Source organism: Melanotaenia boesemani, chromosome 2, assembly GCF_017639745.1.
Source record: "Melanotaenia boesemani isolate fMelBoe1 chromosome 2, fMelBoe1.pri, whole genome shotgun sequence".
In the NCBI taxonomy this organism is placed as follows: Eukaryota; Metazoa; Chordata; class Actinopteri; order Atheriniformes; family Melanotaeniidae; genus Melanotaenia; species Melanotaenia boesemani.
The window spans coordinates 26,549,588-26,566,234 of NC_055683.1; the positions used below are offsets into that span (position 1 = coordinate 26,549,588).

The 16,647-nt window shown below is 38.6% G+C and overlaps 1 protein-coding gene across 1 annotated transcript; it reads left to right on the plus strand.

Annotated features, from left to right (window-relative positions):
* Positions 1–12,355: 12,355 nt before the first annotated feature.
* socs3a (suppressor of cytokine signaling 3a) lies at positions 12,356–15,152 on the plus strand. The gene is made up of 2 exons (XM_041997739.1): positions 12,356–12,568; positions 13,039–15,152. The coding sequence occupies exon 2, from the start codon at positions 13,159–13,161 to the stop codon at positions 13,762–13,764; it is 606 nt and encodes a 201-aa protein (XP_041853673.1). The 5' UTR covers positions 12,356–12,568; positions 13,039–13,158; the 3' UTR covers positions 13,765–15,152.
* Positions 15,153–16,647: the final 1,495 nt, after the last annotated feature.

Below are 16,647 nucleotides of genomic sequence, written 5' to 3' on the forward strand. Positions count from 1 at the left end.
CACAAACACATCGACCTCACTAACCATTGTACAGTACTGTATGCTTCAGGTTGTCTACGACATGTTCTGGAGGCTTTCAAGGACTATTGAACTGATGCCTGTAAAAGAGCCGGTCGATGTGAGTTAATACAGACTTGTTTTTAGGAATGTACTGTGACAAGCCAGTAAAGAGGGGTCAGATGGCTGGACCACTCACATTGCAGTTGACTCTTGTTTCATGCGTCATTGTCGTGCATAATCATCACACCCCTGCTTGCTCAGTTTCCTGCTTCTCTTCCTCTCTGTGTCTCATGGTGCACTGCTCCAAGAGAATTTAGCAAAACAATCAGAATTCTCAACAGTATTGGTTTATTTATCAAAGTTGTATATATTTAAATGTATATTAGGTATTTTGTCCTTATTTTTTTTTTATTAGTTTTGCCAGTTTTCATTTGGTATTCAGTTATATTTTATTTTAGGTTTGTATCATTGCCATTTAATCAATTTGAAATAAAGCCTTGTTTGTCTCAACTCTGACTTTTGGAGTGTGTTTACACAGCTTCAAACTAATGTTGGGCCTATGATACAGTTTTAAAAGTACACCAGTAGATGGCAGCATGTAATAAAGCATTGTTCTGCAAACTAAAGCATAGCAACACACATTGCTGGTCAACTGCAGTTTTACCAAATCAATCACAAATTAACTTGTGGGTTAAGTTCAGTCTGTCTGCTGTATGTCCATGAACACTGAATACTAGGTCCATTTGAGGCCAGCTTTGAAATTGAATCAAGCCCCATCCCTTCTGACAGGACTTTTCCTTAGTGTGCATTACTCCAACCACATTTACCCCTTTTTTCATGTATTTTTTATAAACCGGCCCTTTCCAGTGACTGCTGAAACCCAGCCTTTATTCATGGCTGCATTTCATGTTATTTCACATGCTTGCTTTTTAAAGTATTTATGGCACAAATGTCGGGTCAGCGGGGAAAAGGTCGATATTTACAAGTGAATATGTATCATATTCAATGATGCCTGGAAAAGCAATCAATAGAAATGACTTTCTCAATAGAACAGGCGTGCAGGAAACGAGAGGGCATGAGTATAACACTGTGATGGAGCACATGCTAGAAATAATGAAGAATAGAGGAAAATACACATGCATACTTGGTTTTATGTTAATGTCCACTAAGCTTTAGTTGTGTTTCTAATAAATGGCTAATTTGAAGAAATTACACAAATGTAATTAGTGCACTAAAGTTGCTGTCATTCTCTATTAACATGGAGTAGAGGTGGTAATTTGACTAAACAGAGTATATTCTCAGACTATTTCATTGTTTTCCATTATTCTTTTTTGTTTATCAGTCTACATACAATTCTATTCTCTGCAACGAAGAGGAAGTGCAGCTTTTTGAGGGTTTTGTTAATTCATCAACATCCTCCCCAGATGTTATCTTTCAGTGTGGAAACCAGCCCATTGGGTTTAAAGCGTTATTCCTGCAAAACCAGTATGGTGTCAAGGTACGGATCTGGTGAAGGAAGAAAAGACTAGTGTTGCTGCATTTAAAGCACTCACAAGTGCAGTTTTCTAAAAATCCAGAGGTTTTCTAAATTTGACTGCTCATTAAAACTACCCTATGCCTTTGCAGATATGGGTCACATTACTCAAGGACACGGTGGTAGAGTGGTTGGGTAGAAACCAGTCCACATTAAAAGGTACCTGACAGCCAGCTGTGGGAAAAAAACAAATCCTCTTATCTGATGAAACAATCTGAGTTATCTGGCACAAATACTTTAACAATTCCCTAAAGCATGTTTGAAGCAGACTGAGCACCACCTCATTAACACCACTCCTAATATTAAACATGATAGCTGCATTATTCTTGTGGGAATGTTTTTCTGCAACATTAGCTGGGGGAAGGGGGAGGGGAGGGAAAGTTTAAAAAAAATAGGGCAGGCCTATTTGAAAACCTTTTCTGAAGTGCAGGGGCAAAGGTGTACATTTCAGCTGAGTGAAACCTAAATAACATGCAGAGGTGGCTTTGGGTAAAGTTAGTGAATAGTGGCCCAGTAAGAGCCTGAAGCTTAACCAACTTAAAATACTCATGCACTTACACTTCAACAACGCTAATAATAAATCATCGGACTTGAAAGTGCTCCTTCTTCTGAATTTACTTAGAACAAATAGATGGGAATGGGAAGTTCAGTCTTATAAAAAATTACAAAATACTTGAGTATCCTCTACATATTTATGGAGGGAAGTTTAACTGGAAATCACACAGATTTGCTTGACACAACAGAAACTGAAAAACTGAAAAGGATTTGAAAGCTTTCACTTAGCGCTGTTCATCGGCATGTGCAAATATCTTTCTGCTGTTAAGAATGTTGGTCATTTGTTGTGTTAATTGTGCACCCCTACCTTTTTAAAGAAACAAATACATTTCTGTTCCTGCTGAACATTCGCATTAAAGTGCTTAACTGTGCTTTAGAAGAAACATCCTGTAGTGAGAAAGTCCAATTTTGAGCACTTACTGTCTTGAATACCAGAGTTTATTCAGGTTGAAACATGTCTATCTGAGCAGTAGAAAACAATAAAACTAAGGCCAATCAAAAGCCATTTAATCCATCAAAGATTACACTCTTTTTTTTTCCCATTCTTTCCCAGCAACTCTAGCTTATGACTAAAATAAAATCTAAATGAACCTTTCTTTTGTATAATATATTCCTCTAGACCATTACATACAGTTTTTATTTGAGAACGTGAGCACAAATTATGAAATAATTTGCTCCAAATGTGCACTGAAAAGACGTGACAGAAAGGCATTTACGAAACAAGATTCCTGATTTGCATCTTTCTGTTTGCTTTTTAAATGAAAATATTATTGTTGAAAAAGTAAAATGAATGGGAAATTGCCAGTAATCGTCTTTGTGTAACTACGTCTGAACATTTTGCATTGCAAAACAGGATGGTAATGAGGTTCGTGAGACTTACAGAGCAGAGTTAAGGAGGTGTCCATGACTGATGGGAAATGAGAGGCATGTTACCACAGGAAGAGAAAAAAAAGTGTGAAAGTGTGGTTGTGAAGCAGCAGCAGAGGCAGGGAAGTCTTTGTTTTTAATTACCTGCACTGTTCTCACAGAAATGGTCGATAAACAGACACATAAGAAAAAAAAAAATCTTTTTTTTTCTTTTTTTCCCCTTTGTGTGTGTGCATGCACACGTGCGTGTAAGTGTTTATGTATGTAAGCTGAGGTAGAGCTCTTTGTGAGTGAGACCAAGAACATGAGATGTAGAAAAAGAGTTTTTATCAGTCCTGTACATGGTGTACTGAAAGAAGATCCAAGGAACAAACTGTCCCCAGGGGGATTTATTGGAGTCAAATATTCTTTTAAAACTACAGAATAAGTAGGGTATAAGTTATCTGAGCTCTTTGCTCTGAAACATGCAAGGCCTTGCCACTCAGTTGGGTTATCATTGCAGGCCTGTCTGGTGGACTCGCTTCTCTGTGGTTCATGAAGAAGGGAAGGCCCAGCCCTACAGCAGCTCTTATACGCCTCCTTCTCCTCCCATAAGTGGAGACATGTGAGACCAGTCAGGCTCCACTTAGGCCCAGACTATTTCCCAGAAGCAGCCAAGTCCTCCCCCTGCACACTGCTACGGGAGAGGGTTGCACCCCATGGTGTCCGGGCGTGACCTCAGCTGTGATGAGAAAAGCCTTTCTTGTATGGGGTCATGCAGGCAAAGAATGTTACAAACAGAAAGGCATGCACACATGCAATCAGTGCCATACACACACAAAAAAACAAAAAAAAACAAAAAAAAACAAAACAAAAAGCAACACAGACTGGTGGACGGTTTCTGCATGAACCAGTTCATAGCTGCACAAAATTTACTCAAACAGTTTTTCTGCTTTCCAGCTGTGCACACCGTTAAGTTGGTATTTTCAGACTGTCATGTGAATCATTTGAGCTGTCAAAGCCCATCACATCTCAAATGTTACAGCACTCATGTCTATGCAAAACCAGATAACATAAACTACATCTGTATTGGACTACTCTTACATCTTATTATCAAGAATGCCTTCAGATGCTCCATCTTGGAGCATTTTAGGCATATTTCTGAATTTTATGTGCTGCACTGGCAGATGTATAGTTGCTTTACTGGAAGTATTAATGCTGCTCAGATCATTTCAGGAATCTCCTGCTCTGCGAGGAGACACAGAATTTGTCCCCGGGCAAAGATTTCTGAGAAGGGGAGTTTAAAAGCAGCCACAACAAAGTCTGTTATTCACATCCCCCTCCCCCACTACTATCTCCCTTCCTATATTTCTGTCTGACATGCTATCACATATCCATGCAAACACTAATTTTACAGTATTGTTGTTCTGCAGCAGCAAGACGTTTAGAACAGTAATACTTAAACGTAGTAAAATATGGCTTGTATTTATTGTAAGGAGTAAATCTTATGAAGATGTGGAATGTATGATTTACCAGTTCAGTTCAAAATATTTTTTATGCCACAGGCATGCAGTGTTTTGCTGGAGTTTTGCTTGCATATAAAATAATGCAAATCATCTAATAAACTGTGACTGGGGCAGGACATAAACTACTGACGAATAGGTTCATTTTAGTTTTCATTGGAAGTCATGCAAATATATCTGACTTTTTCATAATGAAAATGTAAAACTGAGCAGGAGATGCTTGGTCATAAAACCATTTAAACCTGTGTTTGAAATAAACAAAGCCCAGGACTATTAATGTATTAATGTTCTCCTGTTAACAGTGTTTCCTGTTAATTCGTAACACATATTCCCTAATCCACATAATTATTGGATTAAGGCGGAAACAATGTAAACAGTGATAAAACAAACAGGTTTTCTTCTTCTGTTAACAGTCTTTGGCATTGATAATGTGTTATAAGCTGTTATCTGTTGCCAGAGAAAAGAACCATAACAAACTTACCACAAAGACAGCATATTAGCTGCAGTTACTGGCACTGCTGGATTACAACAGAGAAATGATGCAGCCACCTTAGGTCTTGATCTGAATTTTTGTTCCTGACTGGAATCAGTGCAAGAAATTGAATTTAACTGAGTCGAATTGAATTGAAGGCTAGACACTGTCTGCGTGTTACATTAATTCAGTTTACAGGAAAAAAGATCTTTTTGTTTACAGTTTTTTCTTTTTTTTGGGTTGTAAACTTGCTGATGCAGGGTAACATAGCAACGGCGTATAAGACAGAATGTTGTTTGTCCCTGTGGGAAAATGGGAATGTGTGTTTTTTTTTTTTTTTTTTTTTCTGCACATTTGTTGAAATGTGGGTGGTTCTCCTTCTGGGAAGTCAAGTTTTTTTTTCTGTTTTCTGTGGTGTGAAAAGAAGCACATTTTGTCCTGGGGGATTTTTTTCATCTTTATCCCATGTCCCATCCTGTTTATTATCTCATCTTGATAGTTGCTTACTGCACAGCTTAATAATTACAAGGACACAGCATTGCAGAAGTCTCAGATGAGAAACATTGGAATCTGGATAAGCTGGAGTGACTTCTGGTTAGTTTGTTTACATGCAGACTGAAGTCAGGACAAGCTGTACCTTCCTTCCAAGATTTTTAAGATTGGGAAAACGAGGGAATAGGAAGCAGTGGTTTGGAGTTGCTACAGAAGAATTTCCTGTCTGGGAGTGTCCCTCTAGAAGAGAACAAAAGGAAATGCCTTGCAGAAAAAGACAGGGTGGGGTGGCATGGAGAGGGGCAGCAGAGCTCTTTCTTGATCTCTGACCCAGAACTTAATTATTCTTATTATTTATTACTGTGATTAAGACTTTGGTTGCACTTTAAATATATCAAAAACTTGCAACATCTTAGGACTAAAGGATCTAAACTTTATTGCATAAAATAAATACATCCCATGTCAGAAATACTTGAGTATTTCAGGGAAGCCATGCTGACAGGACCTCCCTCTGCTTGGCCTCTTGGAGACACAGAGTTGTTGTTTATGAAAGCCAAAACCTCAAAGAGAAGGATTTACATTTCCACAAAGCAGTGCAGAGGAGGAAATGTGGAATTATTGAAGATTCTGAGAAACAAAGTGAACGGGCTTGTAAGGGAAGAAGGAACATAGAGAACATAGAGGAAGACAGAACATAGAGGTACTGAATGATAATGTCATCACATGACACCAGCTGCATACAGGAACAGGAACACACCTGCAGCAGTAACAATAGGCTCCATTCAACACAAACGGTGGTGTGTAGTCAGTCTACAGTCCCATGGTATGACATCATTTTGTCTGCCATGGAGAGATTTTGTGCAAGGTCATTGAAAACCATGTTATAAACACATATGGCGTAATTTAGCCCCCATGATCAAAGAGTATATCTGGGTGTCTGATTGATGTATCTTTGACCATCCAACATCTGGGACTGAGTCAGTCCTTTTAAACAATGTGCCGTGTGAAGGAAAACGTGACTTGTCAAGTAGTGAAAATAAAGATTTGAAAAGTTTTCCTTCTGAAATTACAGGAGATCTTTTAGGTGAGTACCCTTTAATTCAACTAAATGTCTCTATTGCCTGTATGGCACATATCACTTGGTATGAGCACCCTTACCAGAACAGTAACCACAAAACCGGAATGTGAGCGTGCATCACATACACACTAAATCTGTACAAAAATGTCTGGTTTACTGGCATTGAGCTGGCTAAAATGACCTCTGTGTTAGAAAGGAAGTGTGTTCTTCTGCATTTGAATACATTGATGCAAATGGTTTACCAGAGTATCATCTTGTTTGCATATAAATACTGTATGCTTATAAGTATGCACATATTGATTACACTCTCAGCTTGTACCAAGGCGTTTTCTGTAAACAGCATTCCATCAGCCAACCTGCTATTATAGTGTAGCCAGATTTATTACAAGCTGGCCGATGACATCACCCAGCTATTTCTGGGATTTGTGGGAATCAAAGTCCATATCTAAGATCCACATTATACCATTGGCTCCATTTGTCTCCAAGCATCTGATACTGATAAACGAACAGTGATGGCAGAAGCAGGCAAGCTGAGATAGGCGGGCAGCACTGCATCAGTCATGTTATCTGCACTGATATGATCTGAATGTTCGCAGCAGCTCATCATGATCTGGACACTGGCTGCTGGTGGGAATGTGACTGATGTGCACACTGCAGAGGCAGCACATATACCATCATGATGGCATGGCCTCACATGCTTAGTTCAGTAGGAAAGTTTAGAGATGAAAGACGTGCAGATTTAAATCTTGGAAGTGATGGTTCCGCACAAGATGTTGATGATCTGTCCCTTCAGTCTGCACACAGCTCAGTCACTAAAAGAAATGAAAGAAATTACGGAACTTTTTGGATATTTACTTTTAATTTTTAAATTTAATTTCATCAAGTCTACAATTGACGCACTGCAAAAATTGTAGATTGCAACCTAAGAAATTCAGAGAAACTATTGGAGTCAGACAATGAACCCTCACAAGAACCCTTTTCAGATCTACATTTACTTCCTGTACATACAGGCACTGGTATTCTTATTTTTTATATATATTTTTGCTTTTTCTCCACATGCAAACACAATTTTTGAGCACTGAAATCAAACTTTTTGAAAAACACCTATCAGGGTGGAGCTGTTCACTTTTACTTTCCAGTGGATGCATGTTTTTTTTTTTTTTTTATAAACATTTTTTAAATGCCTGTGTTTATGTGAATCATGACCATTTACAAAACTATTTCTACAACATTTACACTCTAAAATCTTTGCCTGTAATCCCATGAAAGTAGAAACTGAAATGTGTTTTGCTCCAGATAGGCTGAGATACACACTAGTAGTTCTTGTTCTATGAATTCAAACTTTCCAGTAAGTATCGAAGTCACGTGCTGAGCAACCACTTCTAACACAACGTGACTTGCAGTGGAACATAAAGACACAATGACTGCCAGTCCCAGAAGTCTTTTGTTACGTGCATGACTTCTAACTTCTCCCTCAATGCTCTGACTATGCAGTTCTAATGGCTGAGTAACATGTTCCCAGACTCTGAGAAACAGAGTGCATATTTCCTGGATCTATTCTTACCCATTAAGATCTCACAATGGTCATTGTCATTTTGTGCAAGTTAAATGTGATTTGGAGAGAAAGGGTTTTAGAAATTCTAATGTAGGTGTCTCAGGGGTTAATCCCATAATTTGGACTGCATGAAAAGATTGAAGATCCAACCTTAGGGCTAAAATGGAAACTGAGCCTTGCTCCTTAAAATGAAATGTTTCATGACAATTTTAGACATTCCTTTAATTTTCTCATGGGGTTATCACATTAAAATAAACACAGTTAAATAAATGGCCTATCTCCTTTTTTCAGATTTTATAATAGTAGAGCAGTGACTGAGACAGAAAGGTCGACAGGGCTAGGAGCAAATATAGCAAAGTACATCAGGAAGTGAATAAGATTATTTACTTATCAAGTAGTTTATTATTATTATTATTATTATTATTATTATTATTATTATTGTTATTTAAAGTTTAATCTTTCTTGAACCTTTTTTAAAAGATAATATTTTATGCAATATTTGGATTAAATAGCTAAATAGACTGAAAATAGGTAAAGGAATCTGAACTGTAGCGTACATGGGACCGGCAAATATTAGCGGTTAATTTTGTTGATGTGAAGCGATAAAGTTGAATTGTGCTCTGTTCTGCTTTTAGCTTTTCCCAGAAGACATCTGTTGCAGCCACAAATAGACACCATATGACATACAAAAGAACGATGAATGCTACATGGAAGTCAGCCAAAATAAGCAGATTGTTCATTTATGAACGCCAAGTGGAGATAAACCTTGAGAGGGGGTTCCGAGTTGATCTTGTGTGTATGTGGCTTGAGAGGAGCTGGTTTCTAGTGTTCAGGTGCAGGAAATTACAAGAGAGAAAGCAAAAAGATGAAGAACTACAGAAAGACATGGGGGTTAGGAAAAAAATATTGTTGAGTAAATAAACTTACCAAATATATAAATAAAAAGTATGGAGGCAGATTTTGTTATGCAAAGTACCAGTGCACGGTGTTAAGTTGTACTGAATGTGCATTCTTTCTTTCACTGGCTGTTCTCAGATGATTTTGATGCCTTTTACCTGTTATGTGTTCTAGTTGTAATTTGGCTACTTTGTGTGAAGGGTGATTATGTCTGCAGGCTTTGACTGCTTGAAGAGAGAAACTATTGCAGAATCTCGCAGTCTGGGTCCTGATGCTTCAGAACCTCCATCTGTGGGAGGGGTGTGTGGGGTCCTTTTATGATAATAGAGGCTCTGCATACACAGCAAGGTTGGAACATGTCCCGAATGGAGGGAGAGGAACATCAGCATTCCTCTTAGCTGTCCTTTCTATTCGTTTAAGGCTCTTAGGTTGCAGTGTTGTACAGGTTGTGCCCAGGTAACTGTAACTGAGGCTTGTTACGTCAACCTGACAAGCACATGAACAATTGCTAAGTTCTGCAAAACAACCTTTGTGTTATTTCTTGTTTTTCACGTGTCCCCAGGACTACATTTTGACATGACGATGTGCAATTGTACACACAGATCTCAAACAATTTCAGCTTTTTAACAGCCAGATTCTGTGCATAGATCACAATTAGAAGTGTGTAAATAATAACTGACTTTTATGACAAAGTATTCTTTATTAATCTGTTTTGTTTTACTTTTATTAGCGTTTCTATGGCTCACATGGTGAAAGAACTGGTAATTATAATTAAAAAGTATTCTTTCCAGTTATGATTCAATAGTAATAATAATGGCATTGTGCAATCAGTGTGACGGATAACATCTCATCAACTCTCCTGAACAAAATGTTCATAAGAGAATTCCTAACATCCTTCTATGGAGACTAATCCACAATGTTCCTAACCAACAAATGGAATTTCTGTTGTGAAATTCGTGTGAATTTGTTTTGAACAAATTCCTTTTATCTTTGGATGATTGGATTCTTAAGAAAAATGGTGTGATGGAGGTTGTGGCATTCACAATTCACAAGAATACACAGAGCATGGCTTTCACCTCGCCTCAGACAGATGGAACGTGGGACAGTCACAGCAGGAATTTATCAGTAATTAGTAATTTCACAGAAGTATCTCACAAAGAAGGAAGTTTTATAGTTCAAATTCTAAAAGGCAAACAGGTTCTGAGTTAAAACAAATGGGACTGTATAGACAGGAAGTGTTATTACACAGGACAGCACTGAGCTAACAGGAATTAGATCCACTGATATACCACGTCACAGCTTATCAGTTCAAGTTCCCCTGTAACAGATCTGAATGATATAAGGTTTGTTTGGATCTGGAAGGAAGAGCATACTGTTTCCTCTTACAATCATATGGCAGATGATGTTTGACCATTACATTTACCTTTATTCTTGCTTCATGCTGAACACAACATGACTTTGTTCAGCTGCAGAAACAATAGTCAGCCCTTTGTAACTGCAAGCAAAACAAACATTGACCTGGTAAGCGAATTTTTGCTTGACCAAGCAATTCAGAAATATTTTGTCTAATAATATCTCTATACTTCCCACTGCTCTTTCTGGCCAAGAGATGTTTTTTTTTTTTGTTTCGTCCCCGGTGGGTTTACAGGAACTGTGATTTTTCTGAGTCAGTGTGGGAAAATTTAAACAGCTGCCTTTTCCACAAAACGGTGGTTTGAACCAGCAAGCTTTATTTTAAAAGGCCATGTTGCTTACATTAAATCTTTTTGTAACTTTAAACTTTTTAGTGTCGCCTATAGAGTAGCCTATAAGCAGACAATATGCTTTTTGGAAAGAAATGCTGGTATAAACAAAGGAGTGTTTGAAGCTGGCTGTGGTAAGCTTACTGGTAATTTTCCTTCCACTGACTATTATTATTTACCCAGGGGAGACCTTGGATGCCACATAGTTGACTGATGACACAATAACTTTTCTGGAAACAAGTTGACAAGCCCATCCTAGCAACTCCACACCCCCCAGCTAACTGATGATCTGTATTAAACATCACCTGACTCACTTCTGAGGGCCACAGCTGGCTCTTACCAAGGACAATCAGCTGCCCATGTGGTCTTCTTTTTTATTTCAGCTTTCAGTGAGCTCCACTGGAAAAAAAAAACAAAAAACAAAAAACAGGAGATATGATTTGTATCTACTGTGGGCAGATTTTCAGGCTTTCTTCTACAGGCCCCAGCTTTGAAGAGTGATTAAAGTCAGCAACAATCAGAAATGATCCCATAGCCAGAGGACTAATCTGTTGTACGATAACCACCTGAATCGGTTGCCTGTCATGGCTGAGTCAGCAGGATGGAAGTTAAGATAGTATGACCACTCTGTCAGTCACACTAATGTTGCTAAATACAGGCATCACTGCAAATGCTACTGCCTTTATACGGCAGTATACTAATATTAAATTATTAGGAAGTGATGATAAAAGAACATTTTCTGACAAGATCATGGTCAGGAGGGGAGTTAAGGTCAGTCACATGGGTTATCTAATAAAATTTCTTTTTTTTGTCACTTTGTGCAAATTCGAAAACCAGTCTTATTATTCTTCCTTCAATTAACTAAAATGTATTACCTATTTTCTTCTCATAATCTTTTTACACACACCTTTGTGTGTCTGGAAGAAAAAAAAAAAGGAAAAAGTACCTGTCTTAAATTCTGTTTCAGGATGAGTTGTGTTAATTGTGACAGACTGTAAAAGTAGAAGCAATAAAGTGCTACAGTTTTGATGAGTTACATGGAAACGCTCCTTCAGTGTGGAGCTCTGGTGAGGATACTTAAAAATCTCAGAGTAATATTAGAACCTTCAAAACAGTCGTAAAATATGGCCAAACAGTGCAGGGGAATCAGATATTAAACAAAGCAGTTATGATTAAACAAAAACACGTTGCCCTTGGTTACAGGCCATCGCAATTTCCCCTAAATCTGGCGCCCTCTATGGGAAGCATGTTGCATGTATGCATGTGAGCTGCTGTTACTATGAAATTCTCAGAATTGATTACATAAACTGTCCCAGGCACTGATGAATCATTACCTCGTACTAAACACTGAAAGCAGAACTTTAATCAGCAAAGCAAAGAAAGAATAATGACCTGATTATTTCTTTTTTTGTCTTAAATATTGATCTATCATTAAAAGAAGTGTTTAGACAGCAGGTTATAAAGGTAAGTAAGTATTGCTTGGAACCCCTTAACTTGGTTTAGCGGAGAACAGTGAGGGGGAGGGCACTTCTCATAGCAGGAATCCTGAAAGAAAAAAAAAGAAAAACAAAAAAAGCTTCCTGTCAATCTGCCAAGAGAGTCGCTTTACTGGAAAGAGGAGGAGTCTCGTGTGATTACATATAAATCCTCTCCACCTCCTACTTCATTTATGATGCTCAGCTCAGTTGGAAAGGACACCGGCTGTTAAGCTCACAGCGGCAACTCTGCAAATCTCAAGCTTTTTGCCCCCCCAAAATATTTCTAAAGAAAAGTAAACAAGCTTTCAGCAGTCTCATCAGACGCGGGACAACTGTGAAAAGCCTCTATCCGACGCATCTGGATTTAAATCAAAAAGCCTGGAGAGCCATTGAAAGGTGAGGATTGGTCTTTGTTCACTTAATACTTATCATCAGGGTGGTGCAAACATGCGTAAAGTCTTGTCTGGGATGTTTGCTTAAGTGAGGTAAATTGTTTAGAGAGCCAGTCACGGAATTCAAATTACGCAATGAAGATTACGCCGCTTTTTTACTGGAACTGACCGTGGTGGCTCATTCCCCAGGGTCGATTTCAAGAAAAAGTTTTCCAGAAATGGCTGTAACTCAGAAAGAGCCATTTGAGTCAAACACTCAGTCAATACCAAAACGTAAGAGTTGGGTGGCATTTTTTTTCAGTTTTTTTCCTCCTTTATTTGTTTAAAGGTTTTGCCTCCATCATCATCATCGGAGATGATGGAAAGCTAATCTGACTAAAAAAAAAGTTTCCAATAGAGCTGTAGGAGTTTAAGATTGTTATATTGACCCTTACTTTAGACTCATGTATTTTCTTCCATCTTTCTGTTTTTCAGGCATTTCATCTCCGAACAGACTGAGAGCTGAACTCTTCTTCTGAACCTCTGATTCTGCTCCTTTCTGGTTTGTGTGGCACCCAGTGCTCCCCAGACTGCCTTAAAAGCGGGCATAGCGCCATGATCATTTACAGCAAGTTTGACTCCGCAATGAGCAGCTGCCCCTTGGACTCAAACATACGACTGTCTTACCGTTACAAAACCTTCACCTCAAAGATTGAATACACAATGATCCTCATCACTCTTGAGAAGCTCAAGCAGAGTGGTTTCTACTGGAGTACCATCACCGGCAAGCAAGCCAACGCTCTGCTGGCGAATGAACCTACCGGTACATTCCTCATCCGGGACAGCTCTGATAATGGACATCTGTTTACCCTCAGCGTCAAGACAGTGTCAGGCACAAAGAACCTGCGTATCCAGTTACACGGAACATCTTTTTGCCTGCAGACAGACCCTAAAAACATTAACTCTGTTCCTCACTTTGACTGTGTTCTGAAGCTAGTTCAATACTACATGCCTCAAAGCAAAGGGAATGCTGTCTATTACATTTGCTCTGGGGGGGAGAAGATCCCTCTGGAGCTCATCAGACCTCTCTCTTCTTCTTTGTCCAGCTTGCAGCATCTTTGCAGGAAAACAGTTAATGGCAATTTGGACATTTCTTCTAAAAGGGACCAACTTCCTGTCACTCTTAAGGACTTCCTCCAGGAGTATGACGCCTCTGTCTAGAGTTGTTGGACTATTGCTCTTGAAGGGGCAAAGGCTTAAGTACAACAAAGCCGGACGGTGCCAGTAAAGCTGCATGTGAGGACAAGCACTGTGTCATGAGAGTAAGGATGCAGCAGACGCAGTATCGAGCTTGTGAAAAGGAGCAGATTTGTACTCAGAGGCAGGCAGCACAGGCAGAAATGTTGCCATCAGTTTCTTAAAGTTTCTTTAAGAGACACTGGGTCAAAAAAAGCAGCATTTCGGTCGGGTGTTATGCAAATCCCTGCGGTACTTTGGTGCCTCATTGATGACGTACAGCTTAGTAAAAACTGAAGTGAGATCCACAGTCAGCTGTCTACATGGTGATGACAGAGTTCTTCTGCTGCTGATAACACACGGCTGCCAAGCACAGAAGCCTTAGACGAGGAACCATTGATCAGAGCTAGACTGACTCTTGCGATCAGACTGGCGTTCCCCCCCTGCATGATAATCTCAGAAACATTTTAGACACATACTTCTCACATAATGGGATTTCCAACCAAACGTTCCTTGGAACCTTGGCTTCATACATTGGAAATGTTAGAGTACAAATAAGTGGACACTGAGAGCTTCTTGGCCACATTTGTTTAATAGCCAGCATTTAATCTTATAAACTGAATGTTATAAGATATTCTGAGAGCAGAAACACAATATGTTTTTTTCTTGTTTTACATTGAATTACAGGAGGGGTTTATGCCAAATTTGCCAGCCAACATGACTGAATATTAAAGGGTGTTACATGAGAAAGTAGTTTCCCTGCTGTGTTATACCAATAGAGTGAACCCTTGTGTAGCTTCATTTGAGAACTATATCCTAAGACAGTGGTTTCCAAACTGGAGGGCCTGGCCCCTAGGGGGTCCAGAGTTATGACTGTGTGGGCCCAACTAGACTAAAGGAAAAATTTTCATTCTGACCAGATCATTTTAAAGCCAAACAGTTTTATTTGCTGCAGTTTTTTTAAAAATATGTTCCAATGTTCTTATTGGGGTGTATGTGGTAGCGGTGGTAAAATGGAGGTCCTGCAGAAAAAGTTTGGGCACCACTGTCCTAAGAGAAGTTGTAGTATTCATGGTACATCCAAGAACATCAGTGCCTGCAAGTGAATGTATTACACATGGAGTCTGTCTTTTCTTAATAAGGAGAGCATTCAAAGGTGTCTCATTCTCCTTAAAACCATGTTTACATTATTAAATGGTAACTCTGTTATTGAGCTATCTTTTATAAAGATGTATTCTTGTCAGCCAAACCAATGGCTGTAGCTTGAAGTGATCTGAGAAGTTTGACAAAGCAAGCAGACTGATACATTGCACTTATTTATATTTGTTTAAGCATTTTGTTAATTTATAATAAAAAAAAATGATATTTTTCTACTAAATGACCTTTCATTGTTTCATGTGCTTCTTTCAATGACAGCTTATTTTGCATTATTTGACTGACTAGTACAGTTAGTTTTAGTCTTTATGTAAATACGCTTACATGAATGTATCAGTAAGTCAAGTTTACATCATTTTTAGTTTTAGTATCTTGCTACAGAGGTCAGGCCACAAGTTCACAGATCTGAGTTTGTGATTTCCCCTAAATTTTACTAAGCACCACCTTTAACCTAGATGGGAAACCACAGTTCTACATGAGTACAGTTTTAAAGATGCAACATGTCTCTATTCATTATCAAATTTTAAAAGCTTTTAAATTTCCCCTTTCAGGGCAAGTTCTTATTAAAGATACTACAGTCTAAAATTTTACTATTTTTATTTCCTCTAACACAGAAGCCAAACCAACTAAAATACACCAGAAGTTTACAGTAATAATTTAGTCTTCTAGAGAAGTAGCAGCTGAAACCTTTGTTCCTGCATGACTCATTGGATTCTTTATAAGTGTTGGTGTGACCTAACAGGCTTGCACATGAACAAATAACACAATGAGGTAGTCTGTCTTTATCATGACCGGGTGTTCTTTAGATTCTCTGAAATGTTTCCAGCAACAGGTGAAAGTATGGCAGCATTTGCACCTCACCACAAATTCAGACACATGGCATGCATTGTTTTGTGTGCTGCACCTTATCAAGTCATCAAGCTGTTGTGCAGCTGCCTCTCTGGAACTTTATGCACTTCCATTGAAGACAAGGTGCCTTGTGTAGTGTTTGTTCATGACGTCAGATGACAGACAACACTTCCAATCAGGAAGCTGTTATATTCTCTCTCTGCACAGTAAATTCTGTCTGGTTTTTCCTGCTGTGTGTTCTGGTTTAGGTTATTTTTGGAAGAACACATCCTCCTTTCCCTTGTGAAAGCTCCCTGGTGTTCATGTATTTGCATATAGACCTAAAAATTACCTCCATTTTTCTATGTTTATTTATTTGGCAAATTCAAAATTGATGGATCTGTCATCAGTTGTACAATTGCCCATACAGTCTTATAACAGATCATTAAGACCTGCTGTTAGTGGTTTAATTGACCCCAAACATACAGATATAATTAATTTGGCCCCTGAAAGATAAGGAAGTAAAGCGACGCTCTTGACACCCTTGTATTTTGAGTTGTACCTTCCTTACAGCAACCTCAGTGAAAACAGACGCTCCCGGTCTCTACAGCCAGGAACACATTCCTGTTTATAGCCAGCTTATGGAATGATGGGTTAACAGTGCATTTGCTTTAAACCCCTTATATGGCATAATTACAGGAAAGAGCTCCTATTTTACTATTTCCAAAGTACTTTAAGCTTTTTTTCTCCACCAACTGGGATCAGTGAAGAGGTTTTAAACACATAAAGGGGTCCCTACTTTCATCTGTGCGTGAAGTTTTTTTTTTTAGGACTATGCTAATAAACTAACATGGTTTTAATTAAAAACAGCCATCCCCCTTCACA